General features: G+C 37.2%; 1 protein-coding gene across 6 annotated transcripts in view; it reads left to right on the forward strand.

The window, feature by feature from the left end:
- Positions 1–12460, forward strand: part of CD47 (CD47 molecule) — a 46796-nt gene extending 34336 nt beyond the window's left edge. The window contains exons 5-12 of one of the 6 annotated variants that reach the window (XR_004138260.2): positions 657–749; positions 1802–1894; positions 3226–3318; positions 5206–5252; positions 8264–8295; positions 9635–9659; positions 10275–10307; positions 12217–12460. Coding sequence is in view for 3 of the 6 variants with exons in the window: in XM_031456161.2 (XP_031312021.1) it covers positions 657–749; positions 1802–1894; positions 3226–3318; positions 8264–8295; positions 9635–9659; positions 10275–10307; positions 12217–12221 (374 nt within the window). In the remaining 3 variants the exon portion in view is untranslated. The remainder of the gene's footprint in view (positions 1–656; positions 750–1801; positions 1895–3225; positions 3319–5205; positions 5253–8263; positions 8296–9634; positions 9660–10274; positions 10308–12216) is intronic. The other 5 variants (XR_004138259.2, XM_031456161.2, XR_004138255.2 and 2 more) reach the window with 5 other exon arrangements.
- The last annotated feature ends 1852 nt before the right edge of the window (positions 12461–14312 follow it).

The following is a 14312-nucleotide window of genomic DNA, read 5'->3' on the forward strand; positions in this document are numbered from 1 at the left end:
ACCCACTACAGAGGCACTCTTCATTGGCCAAGACACAGAAGTGGGAATGAATGTGGGAAACAGATCTATCTGAAACTTGCCCTTGGAGGATGGCAGTGGGAGTGGGAGATAAAAGTGAGTAGCACATGGTAGAAACAGCAGAGACAGGCTGGGACTCAAAAGTGTAGACTGTAGAAAGCCTTTGTTGCTTTTTAAGCAGAGTACAATATAGGTGTAAGGTTTAGGCACATAAATTTGACAGCTGTGTTTGCAACTGGAGTTAGTGAAAACATGGGGAGGAAGGAGATGAATTCAGAAGACAACTTGAAAGAACAACTATTTTGACTTTGGGACAGACCGAATATAGCAAATGAAGGGAATGGTAAGAGATGACTCCACTGGAATTCTGTAAGGTAGTTAAGAAGGAGGCAGAGCCAGTTCAAGGTTTGACATACTGAGACTTAGATGTTGACATTTGTATGTCTTAGTTTGGTCTTGAATAATTAAAAAATAGTCATTTATTCTTGTGAGAAGTTTTGGGAGAAACATACATATTTTTAAACCCTTTGCAGTTTATAAGAATAGTATTGAGATTGATACATTTAATAAGTACTTTAATGTCCCCATAAAAGTAGGAGGTATGTAGGAAAATAATAATTATTATTTTTAATTAACAGGTGAATATTCAGCAAAGAATGCTTGTGGACTTGGTCTAATTGTAATTCCTACAGCAATATTAATATTACTACAGTACTGTGTGTTTATAATAGGTAAGTATTTGATGTTTCAGCATGATTTTGCCCACCTTTTTCATTTAAAAAGTGGCATTTTGGGTCAAAATATTCTTGTAATTTTTTTAAGAACTCAGGAGAAGTCGGTTTATTAAAAGACTTCGCAGGCTATTCTTAGTGACATTTCCCCCATATGGATTAATTTTAAGATTAGCTTAGGTATTTTTCAAGGCACTCAGTCGTCTTGTAAAAAAGTGATTTTCGTATGTCTTTGGTATCAGTGAATTTTTTAAACTATGCTGTATAATCTCTTAATGATTATCTTCATGTTTTTGTTTTTGAAGCTATAAGTAGATATTAAGCATGCCCTTTCTCTTCGTTCGCTAGGCCTCTCTGTTTAAAAAAAGTACTTCTACAATATAGGGCTATAAATAACAAATAGCGGCTTTATTTATTATGTTTTTAGTAACTGGCAGATCTTAACATTGTAGTTTTAAAAGATGACATAGATATCCAACCTATAATTGGAGTCATTTTCACTGCATTTGGGGAGTAAGTCACTAACATATTTTTTTATTGTTGCAGAATGTGTTTTTTTCTATTTGCACATTTAACTCTTGGCCTGTCTTAGAGCCCATCTCTGGCTTGCTGTGCATTGGAAGGGTGTTGATTTGTTATAAAAACACAGATCTAGACACACAGGAGATAGGCTAGGACGTTTACAGTGGCATTTTTGCGTAATGGTTCTCCCTGCCTGAGCAATTTTGTGTGCGTGTGGTAAAGCTATACATAAAAGCCATTCACGTTGTGAAATGCACAAATTTGGTGAAAGCAGTATTGTTTTAAGATTTGGGGTAAAAACTGCCAGTCCAGCTTAGCTCACTGTGGAACTGAGAGATTGCTGAATGTGTGAATCTGGAGCTGACTACCTATGTGGAGAGGCAAGGTTTAGGTCACTGGAAAAGAGTCTACCATCTGACAAGGAGCTATGGAGTCAGTCTTTGATCAAAGGATATTATTCTTGATTGCACAAAATACAAGTAGGAGTGACTGCTTCTTAAATACTCTCAACCCACTTTTCCTCCCTCCAGCTATTGAGATGTCCTCCTTCACCATTGCCATACTGATCCTTCAGGGCCTGGGCTACGTGCTCTCTGTGGTTGGACTAAGCCTCTGTGTCTCAGGTAAGAGTCCTAAACTGCTCTAGTCTCAGTTTGTCTTAGTAAGATTTCTCTTGGACGCAGCTCTTCTTTCTTGTTCTTTTTCTTTCTTTCTTTTGTTTTTTAATATATAGACTTTATCATTTAGAGTAGCTTTAGGTTCACAGCAAAATTGACTGGAAAGTGCAAAGTTCCCGTATACCCCACATAATAGCCTCCTTCACGATCAGCATCCCCCAACAAAGTGGTAAATGTGTTATGGTCATTGAACCAACGTTGACATATTATCACCCAAAATCCACAGTTTACATTAGGGTTCATGCTTGGTGTTGTACATTCTATGATTCTGATAAATGTATAGTCGTAGACATAATACTGTACAGAAAAGTTTCACTGCCCTGTTAGTCCTCTGTGCTCTGACTGTTCATCCACCCGCTAAACCCCTAGCAACCACCTCTTACTGTCTTCATAGTTCTGCATTTTCCAGAATGTCTCACAGTTGGAATCATGCAGTATGTAGCCTTTTCCAGATTGGCTTCTTTCACTTAGTGTAATAGTCATTTAAGGTTGCTCCATGTCTTTTTGCGGCCTGATAGCTCATTTCTTTGTAGCATTGAATAACATTCCATTGTATGAGTGCACCACAGTTTGTTTATCCACTCACCTATTGAGGGACGTCTTGATTGGTTCCAGTTTTGGGTGGATTAAGAATAAAGTTGCTCTAAACATCCACATGCGTGTTTTTGCGTAGATGTAAGTTTCAACTCCATTTGAGGTAAATACCAGGGAGTGTGCAGGTGTTGGGTTGTACGTTAAGAATATATTTAGTTTTCTAAAAAATTGCCAGACTGTCTTCCAAGGTAGCTGCACCATTTTGCATTACCACCAGCAATGAATGAAAATTCCTGGTATTCCACATCCTTGTCAACATTTGGCGTTGTGAGCTTTTCTTTTGTAACTCTTATTTTCACCCCGCTGAGAATAGTGCTTTTCACACTGCCGTGAGAAATATTGGCCGTGTATGCTGTATTTGTGGGAGAACTTTTAAAATAACCAGGCTCCATCCAATTGGTTGGAGCCTGAGGCTTCTATACACTGTTTTCCATTAGTCTTGATGTAATAAGATAACATGTTGTACAGATAAAGGCTCGTTCATTTCCATAATTTGGAGTCATTTCACTGACTGACTTAATAGTGATGAACATATGTCGATAATTTTTGTTTCTTAATAATTAGAAAAAGAATTACTCTCCTTAAAACTTGCTATTATTGCTGTTATTGTTGATTCTTTAAAAAAAAAAACGTGAAGTTATTTCATGAGAATTCCTGATATAAAATTTCATTTGTTTTTACAGAGTGTGCCCCGGTGCATGGCCCTCTTCTGATTTCAGGTTTGGGTATTACAGCTCTAGCAGAATTACTTGGATTAGTTTATTTGAAATGTTTTGGTAAGTCAACTTTATTTTTGTTAGCCTGTGCCAAGAATTTCAAATGTATAATCTGGATAATGATTTTGGTTGATTCTTACAATTTAGGACCGAAGAAATGTATTGGTAACTCCAAACACGAGAAAGCACAGCGAATGCTGCTGTGCTTTTTTAAATGATAAAATTGCAATGCTTTGGGGGCAGTAAAGGAGGGTAGAAGCCGTATGAATGAATGCAAAGTTTAGATTATTAGCTGGTTTAAAAGAAAACAGCTTCTTGTTTTAGAATGTATAGACTTTTTTATACGAAGTGAAAGGAGAGATTGTTGAGGATTCATTTTAATTCATAAAATAGGATGTTTACTTGGCCCATTGTTTGCATGGTAGAGCCCTTTCACAGGGCCCTGTTAGTCAGTTGCCCCTCTTCTTGCAGACCATTTACAGCCCTGGACTCCCCTAAGTAGACAGGAACTGAAATTCAAAATCTGTCACTTCCGTTAATCAAAGAGCAGTGTCCTCTGACTCTTGGATTTTAACATATTTTTAGTTAAAACCAATATGATAAAAACACTGAGTTTTAAATTTAGGCCTTTACTACTCTTCCAGTAGTTGTTAGTAAGTATGGACATGGCTTAATGTCTCTAAACTTAATATTTAATCTTCTAGTTTTCAAATAACAGATTTCTGTATGAATTCTTATTTTTAATGCATTTATAAAGATAGATGCTTTTTAATATATTAGGTACTTAAAACTACTGTGATGTCTTACTTTAAGCTAAAGATGTTCCCTACAATCTGGTTTATATTAGTCTCCCTTTAAAAAAAAGATTTCTGTTTTTTATTTATGAAATAAAGAAGACTCAAACATTTGTCAAAATAATCAAAAGTTACAAATTAATAGAGTAAAAAAGTCAGTCTTTCTGACTGACTTTCTTTAGGTGAGCTTTATGTGTTTCTAAAAGTTAACTCAAACCTTGAATTGTTACAGTTAGAAAATTCCCCACATGACCTGCACAGTACTTTCAAAGAAATTTTACCTTTATTTCTGAACTTTAGCTTTCGTTGACTAATCATTGAATTCAATTCTGTTATATATTCTTTGTCCCCTTTAATTAATGCTTATTTGATAAACAATTAAAATGCTTAAGTAAAATTCACCTATCTTTAGTTCCTGTGTCATAAATTACGCTGGTTTCAGAGGCTTCTTAGGGATGTAGAGGTGGAGAAGAGGGGAAAGCAAGAAGTTGTTTCCTTGATAAAATTTTCTTAGTTCAAGCTGTAAAATAGTTTAGACTTCTGAAGCAGAGCGGCATTCCTTTGGTAGCCATCATGAGCGTCGCACTACGAATGTTGATACGTACTCTGTTTTTGTGAGTCTTCTAGTCACCACTTGTCTGGTTCTTGCAGCTGGCACTGCTGGTGGCAGTGCTCCCATCAATGCTTGAGAACAGTATGTGACCTGCAGCATCCACGCAGCGTGATGTAGTGTTAGGTGTCCGTGACGGGTGCTCAGTGCTTTGTTCTTTTTTCCCCTCATTATCTGGACCGCTCTCTTTTATTCCCATGCTCTCCCAGGCCTTCTGTATCTAACAAAGACCAACAGGTCTGGAGATGCTGACTCAAATGGGAATAGGCATTGTCTAGCTGCTACCCTCTCGACCTTTCTTTCCCCACTTCCCCACCGCTACACCCCTAAGAAGCCTGTGAACATGGTATAATTACAAACATGCTATTCTCACATTAAAATCAAAGTGAAACTGAAATCCTGAAAAGTTCCCCCAATTATTTTTTCTTTATCATACCTTAACATTTAAGTATACCATATGTAAGTAAAGAATTTAGTCCAATTTTTTTTGACATTTTGAGAATATTCTAAATTAACCTTTTAAATCAACTTGTCTGATGCCAGAGTTCAGAGAACCACCTTCGGTCAATTGAAGGGCAAGAAGAGAAAAGGTACAGGAACGTAGCTCTTTAAATGATATGGTAGACTAGAAAATTTGACGTGTTTTTCATATGTAATCTGAATGTGTACCTCATGAGTATACATAACATTAAGGTTGCAAATTTGAGCATTTGTATTGGGAAGTAAAAATTGTAAGTGCGACCAATGTAACTTTTACTTGTTACAGATGCTCTATTTTGGAAAAGTCTAATGAATGTATCTTGACTTGAATGTAATAAAATCCTCAGTTGATTTAAAAAAGAAATCCAGTCTGTCTTGGAGTAAGTGTGTGTCCCTGTAAGAGGTTTAACTTTTATCATTTCCAAGTTTAAATTTGTAGCCTTAATTGTTACTTTAAAGTGTAGGGTTTTAAATTTCATTTTCTATGTTCTTCCTTTGTAATGGTGTTGAGTTTTTTGTTTATTTTTTTTACTGGAAACGTTTAAATTTCATAAAATGAAATTGAGGACTCAGAACAATAACAATGTAAAAACATATAGAAGATTGAAAAGAACTAACTAAACTCACTGACGTTGGGTGTGTTGTCTATACAGGCATTTATGTTCCTTCTTTATAATGGTCAAAACTGGTTAAGTTTTTTAAGCCATTACCATTTAGTTCCGTATGAGGGAATATAATCATGTTTCCATACAAATCAACCTACTAGCTGTCAGAAACTCTATTTACCATGATATTTTAGAATGGCATGCAAAAGATATGTAAAATTCGGTGATATTTTCTTGCCCTTGCTGGCGAGAGGTGAATCTGATATCAACATAAAAAGTATTCCTGAAAATTCAAAACCTGGAAATATATTTATGGCATGTGTCAAGTGTTTCTGGGAGAAAAGAACAAATCAAGAAGAAGCATTGCAAGTGAGCTCGTGTGGAATGTTCAAGGCTTGTGATTTCAAAAAAAAAAATATATGTATATATATAGCTGTCAATGCCTTATGCCCATGGTAACAGCGGATAAATAACAATCATTCTTTAGTCACATAGGTCATATGCCTATTGGAGAGGATTAACTCAAGCGAAATTAACTTCTGCACTGTTTGCTTTTATAATATTAGAAGGATCACAGCTGACTAGTGCCCTTTGAATCACTATTCTTTGTAGATCTCTTTGTTTCAGAAAGGGCTAGCCAAATGTGACGTTCCTTGGACCTGAGATTTAGAACTCAGAGGCTATTCTTTACTCATTATTAGGGTTATTGAAGGAAGTTTCTTGGCAGTTCTTAATACTAATTCTGATAAATAATTTATAAGCTTAAAAATATACCTCTAAAATCTTACCTCTGACCCTTCATGCCTTCACATTACCAATCAGAAATTTATATAGCTGCTCAGTTCTCTTTTCCTTGATAAAACATAGATGCAAGACATGGTTTAGTTGAAGTAAGTTGTATATACATGTCAGTATCGTGATTGTCCCTAATAAAGTTCTGTAATTCTGCTTTGTTTATCTGGGAGGCTGCTAAGTGTGATTTACCCATATTCCCAACATATTTCACTCCATAGTACTTTAAAAAGAGGTTTCCTTCTTGTTTAGTTGCAAGGACCAAAGCACTCCCAAGTGCCTCCAGTGGAGATTTACTTTAAAGCTACACATGGCACTAACAGAGGTGGAAATCTCATGAGAGCAGATATGTAACCGGGCCTCCCCGAGAGTGCAATAGTGAGTAGTTAGGAATTGGAAGAATCCAGTGCATCTCTAAAGACTGGGTCATCATTTGCCCTCTCAGTGACAAGAGGGAGCTGATGCCCTTCTGCCAGTGATAGCTGCTTGGTTCCTCCCTCTTTAGTTCTTCACCTGCTGGCCAACTAGCTCATCCTCTCCTCAGGGTTCTCTTCTCCTCTTCGTGTCTTCTCACTGATGTATCTTTCTGACCTTTGGCTCTAAGCCTTGAGCTTCTCCTTGCTTACTTCCTGTCTCCTCTTCCCCCTCCTTTCCCATCACCAACTTTCTAGCCGCCTTTCTGTGCCTCCTCTTCAGGTTCCAGTGGGAGAGAGAGACTTTACGGGCCAGTCAGTGGCCGTCTCCCCTGTTGGAGCCAGACTGAGCGGCTTCCGGCTCGTCTGTAGATTGGCTGCCCTTGGGTCAGGTCTCAGCCCCATTTCCCCTCATGGAGTGGGTGTGGAGGAGCAGGAGATAACGAGCACAGAAGACCAGAGCCGTTCTGCGGGCCTCCGCAGTCTGCTCGGGGGCAGACCCAGTGCCATTGCCCAGTCCAGGGGCAGTGGGACTGGCGACCCTCCTCCAGAGTGATTCACAGGGTGCTGTCACTGGACGCTTCTGTGTCTGCAGGACCCTGACTCTGTCCTTAGGACTGGTTTTAGCTGCCTCGGGGCCTCCTCACTGGGTTATTGTAAGTTCTCTCTTCTTCCCTGTGCAACAAGAGTACTTCTTTTCCCTTTGTCACTTTCTTCACGCCCTGTATTCCTTCATCTTCATTAACCAATCCTTTCAGAAGCAGTGAAGGGTAACTTGGAAAGCTAAGAAGCAGGAGAGGGGGGCTTGGTTGTAGCTAAAACTAGTTGCCTACAATCATTCTTTAAACTCAACAGGGATCCGAATTTTTGTTTGTTTAGTTTGTTAGCTATCTGGAGCTTTGAGAACTGTAAGGATGGGAGAATAAAAAAAAAGACTGGGCTACAGGAAACAAGAGCAGTGAGCTAAGGGTGGGGGATGGAAGAGAGGCAGAGAGTGGTCCTCTCCCTGTTCTTTCCACATTCCAGCTGGGCTGAGTAGGGAGGGATGCAGAGTCTAAAGTGGGAGTGAGTAGAATGTGTATGTTTATTATTTGATTTAGGTGGATCATTTGCATTATTTTATTCTGTCAATGTGTATAATTAAGAGTGTTCTGTATTTTTAATAGACTGTCAAAGCCAGAACTCTTTCAGTGGAGATTCTGACACTTTTAGTTTTAGTCCTGAACATTTTATCTTAAAATTAAACATAATATTGCCTTAATTTCTTCCATTTATTAAATTTACTTTTTTTTTTTTTTTAAATTTTATCAGCTTCTGATCACAGGACTATACAGCCTCCAAGGGTAAGTTAAAATTTCTTAAATGAATTGCTTAATGGTTTAGACTGAAGAATGGTAATTGAGATATTGAACCCCTTTGCTAGCTGTTTAGTGTAACATCAAATTAAGAGAACACTGAAGTCATTTCATGACCTTTGCATGAATAGATCCAATCTATTTTAAAACCTCTGGCCATTTAGTAGCAGTGGGATAGAATAAATGATTCCTTAAGATTATGCAGACTTCTCACACCCAGAACTGGAAAGTTTTTGTGTAAGAATAACGGTCATTATCTGCTAAAGGAAGCTGATTACAATATATTGCCTCACCTGTTGGATCCATTTGATGTGCATACACGGAATGAGATTTCAGGCTTAAAAATGAGGGAGAGGGGTTTATAATAAATGGATTTCATTAAAATTGACAGTCTGTAAAATAAATGTAAATATAGCTGAAAAATGACTGTTCTGAATTAGGATTCATTTCCCTCTTTCCCTCATTTTATAAACATTTTTCTTCCTCCAAACTGTACTGTCATTTTCACTGTATCTTGGATACCTTAATAAGCTATCTGAGGAAATTCCAAGGAAAGGAGCAAATTTAGGAGGTAAACTGAGAGGGATAAATGAGGGGGGTGAAAAAACCTTTATAGAGAGAGACTCATCATGGTGACAGGCACATGGGCTACTTTATGGAAATAAGATCTAGAAAGGACTATATGTCATCATCTTCCTTTAAAGGATTAATGATCACTCATCCGCAGTGCCAAAAGCAAGGTTCCTGTCCATGGCAGGAAGTGGAGATTATCTGACAAGCCTCCACAGACATGCCTGAAAGGCAAGGGAAGTGAGGGTGCATCTTACACAGGTGTCCATTTTAAAAAGACTGATGCCATTGCTACCTTGGTCACAAACAGCCAGAAGTTTTAAAAGTACCTCTGTTAGAGACAATTCAGCCATTAGACCCTTAAATCCTAACACATTTTCTTTCCCTGTTACTGAGTTCAATTTGCATGACTTGAAAATGATTCTGTTTTGCTCTCATCTCTGGTTTAACTGTATTATTTATTATATTACTATTCATGTTTGTGCTTCAAGAAGTTAGGATTTCTTGAACTGAGAGAGGCAGGGTGGGATCGGAAATTCTGCATGACAAAAAGTATATTAAGAGAATAATGCAGTTATTTATTATAAAACTTTGCAAGCTTGCTTTTCTAACTAACCTATGTTGCCTTCCTTTTTTTTTTTTGACTATAGGATTCACTGTTTATTATATAGTTTAAATGTTAATGTATATAAATTTTAGTATAAAAGGACATGAAATAAATTCTATTTTATGTAAATATATTTTAAATATTTTCCAGAAAGCTGTAGAGGAACCCCTTAATGGTATGTGGTTATTACAAATTTGTATATTTTTGTTGATCCGTTACCAGATCATAGTTTGAACTGGCCCCCAAAGCAATTAAAGTGCTGTCTATGCCTTGGGAAGAATCTAGGATTTTTCTTGCCTTAACCTCTCTTTTCTTGATTTTTCATCAAGAATTGAGTGTTGCTTTTGTAATGTTGTCACCTCTGAGAAAAATGCACTGTTCTGTGTCTCTTGAGTAGTTGCCTGTGCTAGCCAAGTGATATTTGGGTGAGGGGACCACTGCCTTTTTAATTGGCCACGAGGAAATGTAACACCCCTAGTAGAGAAGAATCCCAGATAATTTCAGCTTCTAATTATAAATTTCAGGAAGACACAGGCTATCATCATGGAGGGAGATGAAAACATCTCACTTTCTTTCTCCCTAAATCTAGATCTTTATTTCCAGCTGACTTGTGTAGGCTGTGGGTATGATCCACAGAAAGCTTTTGTAATCAAATGATAACCTTGAAATTAACTTGGCTTTAGAGCTGTGGAATAGTTGGCATGATCCTGCTGCATATTAGTTTATTTAGAAATGATTTCTAATTGCGGAATCTTACTAACTGTCTGCTTGGCTTGTTACTAATTCTTAGCATTTAAAGAATCAAAAGGAATGATGAATGATGGTAAGTATAAAGTGCACCTGTAGTTATAGGTGGGTTAAAATACGGACATTGAAAAGAAATAAAATTGCTTCTTGGAAGTGTGGCTTTTTTTTTTTTTTTTAGTAAAAGGGACACTCAAATCATAAAGGCCTACATTTCTTGGTTTATAAAACTTAGATCTACTGTGTTAATAGTTGCAAAACTAGTAATATAAATGCTGTAGGGTGTCACTAATCAGACTTTCCAGTTATATTGCTCGTAACAGAGAATTACTTTTAAAAACGTTTTTTAAAAACATTTTTCAGTTACAGTGTCGGGTGACTGTAACTTTAAAATGCTTTTTATAAGACAGATAATCGGGCACAAATCTTTGTCGTCTTGACAGGGTTTCTTTCGTGCTTGTGTTGGTGATTTTATTGCATTTATCCCATGGAGACTTAATATATCTGCTTTTAAAGCAAGAATTGTGTTCTAACCTTTTGGGAGAGGATTTACAAAGAGAGAGAGAAATGTTTATTCGCTCCAGCTTTTGCTTTTTTTCTGGAACTTTGGGCTAATAACTTCTAATTTATATTGAATATTTCAAAGACATAGATCTATCAGTTCTTATAATAAGTGAGTCTGAGATTCTGAGTGCTGTGAGTGTTTGTTTTGATTTTACCATAACATGTCGTGATACTTCAGTTCTGTTAACATTTTAATAACTATGTTTTTATTTTGTCAAAAATTTCTTCCTACCTTCGACTTTTATAATCATTCCTTAATCATGTAAATAGTTTGCTTTCTATTTTACTGTTGTAAAATCTGTGACCTACCTGCTCACCTCTAGAGCAAAGTGCAGCATTTAACCCAAGAGGCTATATTCCCTGAGTGCAATTAATTTTTGCCTAAGATTGAAAACATGCCAGTTGTGTGTTGGACTCAGTTTAAAACAATGCTTATTAGACTGTGTTCAATAAGCAGTCACAGAATGTTCCCACTTTTTTAAGTTTGTGTCACAGCTTTTATTACAAAAATGCATGTTTTGTTATTCTAACTACTGCCCTCATTAAAAAAAAAAATCATGGTTAGTAGGAATACATTAAATAACATTAAAAAAGAACTGGTACCTGAAAGTGTGGCATGGTGTGTCTGCGTTTACATTCTGGTGTTAATTTCTTTGTTTTTTTCCTTTTCCTACTGTGATGTCATTCTTCTGTAGTTGTATGAAGAAACTAAATTTTTCTCCATTTTCAGAAAACCAGTAGGAGAAACTTGAATGCCTCTTCTTTTGTTAATTTCCCTTAAGATGTGACTCTGTCTGTGCCATTGTAACAGGAGTTATAGCTGTTTTTGCATGTTCGTAGCACATGAAATCTATGACGACCTTTGAAATTCCCTTAATTTTTAGCTGTTGAGAATTTGTTGGGTTTTTTCCAAATGCCTGTCTGGTGGGCCCTTCCTCCTGACAGTGTACAGTGCTCACAGTGTGTCTGCCTTGTCAGTGAGTGAGGTCCCAAGCACCCTCTTGGGACCACAGTACCATTTCCTCTTTCACTTATACCTAATCATGTGTTTGATTGACTTAAGCAAGTGAATGGTGTCCATCTAAAGTGAATGTGACAGAATGTTTATTCTAGGATCAATATCTTTTGCTTTGAAAAATCAACATCTCTTGGCTTCTCATCAGCCAACCCAGCAAACAGAGAATATCAGACTGATGATTTTTATTTCCACTTGGAATTGGCTTTTACTTAACTGTAACCAAAAAGGCTAATGATTTACCAGGTTTATGTCTGTGACCTTTGCAAATCTAAGATTAAATAATTTTTCCTTATTTTTAAATACTGTATATCCAAAACTTATTTTCAATTTTTTAAATATGTCAACTTGTTAATGCATAGAAAATAGACACACATAGCAATTATATGTTCATTTTTCCATTTTTCAGAGTAACTGAAGTGAAGGGATGGACTCTGATTCTGAGAGTAGTAAGACGTGAAAGAAATTCACCTGTGTTAAAGCACCATGGCCTTGATTCACTGTTTGGGAGAAGAAAACAAGAAAAGTAACTAGTCTCCATCTGTGGGAGAAAGTAAATTGTTGGCCTTCGAATGATTATTACAGTTAAGTTTTTATTTAAAGTGTTTTTAATTTAGTTAATAAAAGAATTATGATCTGTGTTGTGTGCCCAATTGAGGTCCAGTTTTTTGTTGTTGTTGTTATTTTTATTCAATTAGGAGCAAAAGTAGAGTGTGCAACTTCCAAGAATGATGCCTTTCAGATCTTGGGCCTCTTGACTCCAGGCCACCAGTTTAAATTGGTTCCAGATGAGAATTACCTGGCACTAACCCGGTTACCCACAGATAATTGAGAACAGTGGCTTCCATCGAACCTTAGCAAATTCAGGTTCACAGCCACTTTGACAGTTGTGATGTTAGCAGAGTAGTGTGTCCTCAAGGGAACAACACATTTAAGTACAGATAGGAATTTGGTTGGGAACATCGTGTATGCTGCCTATGTGTGATTTGTCAGTCATGGGGTTCATGGTCTTCATTCCTGGGGGTTGCCACTCACACATTTTTCCTTCAACATACAGTGTAACAGACCCTTTTCAGATTTAGGGTAATTTTATTGATGGATATGTTTTTTTTCTCCCCCTCACACAACCCTTTACATCCTGTCTTGTCCTCCTGTTATTTGCTTCTGCTGTACAAGATGTAGCACTTTTTCTCCTCTTTGAACATGGTCCAGTGACACGGTAGCATCATTGCAGAAAGGAGCCAGACTTATTCTCAGAGAACTATGTTCACACTTTTCGGCAAAAATAGCGATGGTTGTAACATATGTATTCCCTTCCTTGGATTTGAAGGCACAATCTACAATGTTTCTTCACTCCTTTTCTGATCTGGGGCATGAAAAACCGAGATTGAGATTTGGACTGTGAGTCTCCTGCATGGCAACATACTGTGTGTCACCGTCAGGCCAACAGGCCAGCCCTGAAGGGGGGCTTTATTACTGTGTATCTGTGTTGCATGGTTAACACCCGTCATCCTCCTCCTGTAGTCCTGCCTCGTACTCACCTTACTCTAAGATTGAAAAGTAAATCAGAACCCCCACGTTTCCTACCCCCTGTTAGAAGAAGATTAACACTCTGACAGTTGTGATCGCCTGGAGTACTTTATTAGAGTATTAGCGCTCGTTTTCTTCCCTGTGGGTGTGTTTGTGTGTGCACATGTGTAAGATAGGCACGTGCATCTTCTGTATGGACAACGGCGGGGTGCCTACAGGAGAGCAAATGTTAATTTCATGCTTTTAGTAAAAACAGTTCAAAACGGATCTTTATTGGGTGGACTTACATTTGACGTGCATATTTGATCACTTAAAACCTTAAAAAATTCTAGGTAATTTGTCAAGCATTTGACTGCTCACCAATGCCCTCTAAAAATGCAAGTTATTCTTCCTGTTGGTGTAATAACAATAAGACGTTCCTATTTGTAGTTGCATTATTAATGGTTATTTCTCAGTCCACTGAATGTTCCCGTGTACCTCTTTTATGCCAAATCAATTGTCATATTTTATGCTGGGACCAAGTGGTTTGCCCGTGGCAAACCGAAATGTATGACCTGCTGATGCCTCTCAGAAAAGTAAACACACTATGAAGACAGCTCTTCTTGAAAAGAAAAAGAAAAAAAAGTTCCCTAATTGTGTTGCTGTCCAGAACGTTACCATATGTAGAGGGAGCTGTACTCTTTATACAAATCTAATGGCTCCTGCTGCTCTTTTTCCTTCTGAAAATATTTATATTTTACTAATATCATTTGTTACTTTAGAATCCAGTTTTGATGAAAGGAGGAAAAAAAGCCGATGGACTTGAAAAAGATCCAGACTGCTATTCTCTATTGAGAAAACAGCCAGGTGTGAAAATCTTTATAGTAAACTTTTTTATGAATTAGACTTTTACCTTTTAATATGTAGTCAGCTCTCATTTATTTGGGGTTCAGCCTTGGAGCTAGCTTATCCTTTGTGTTTCCTTTAATGCTGCCT

Source organism: Camelus dromedarius, chromosome 2 (genome assembly GCF_036321535.1).
Source record: "Camelus dromedarius isolate mCamDro1 chromosome 2, mCamDro1.pat, whole genome shotgun sequence".
Lineage (NCBI taxonomy): Eukaryota > Metazoa > Chordata > Mammalia > Artiodactyla > Camelidae > Camelus > Camelus dromedarius.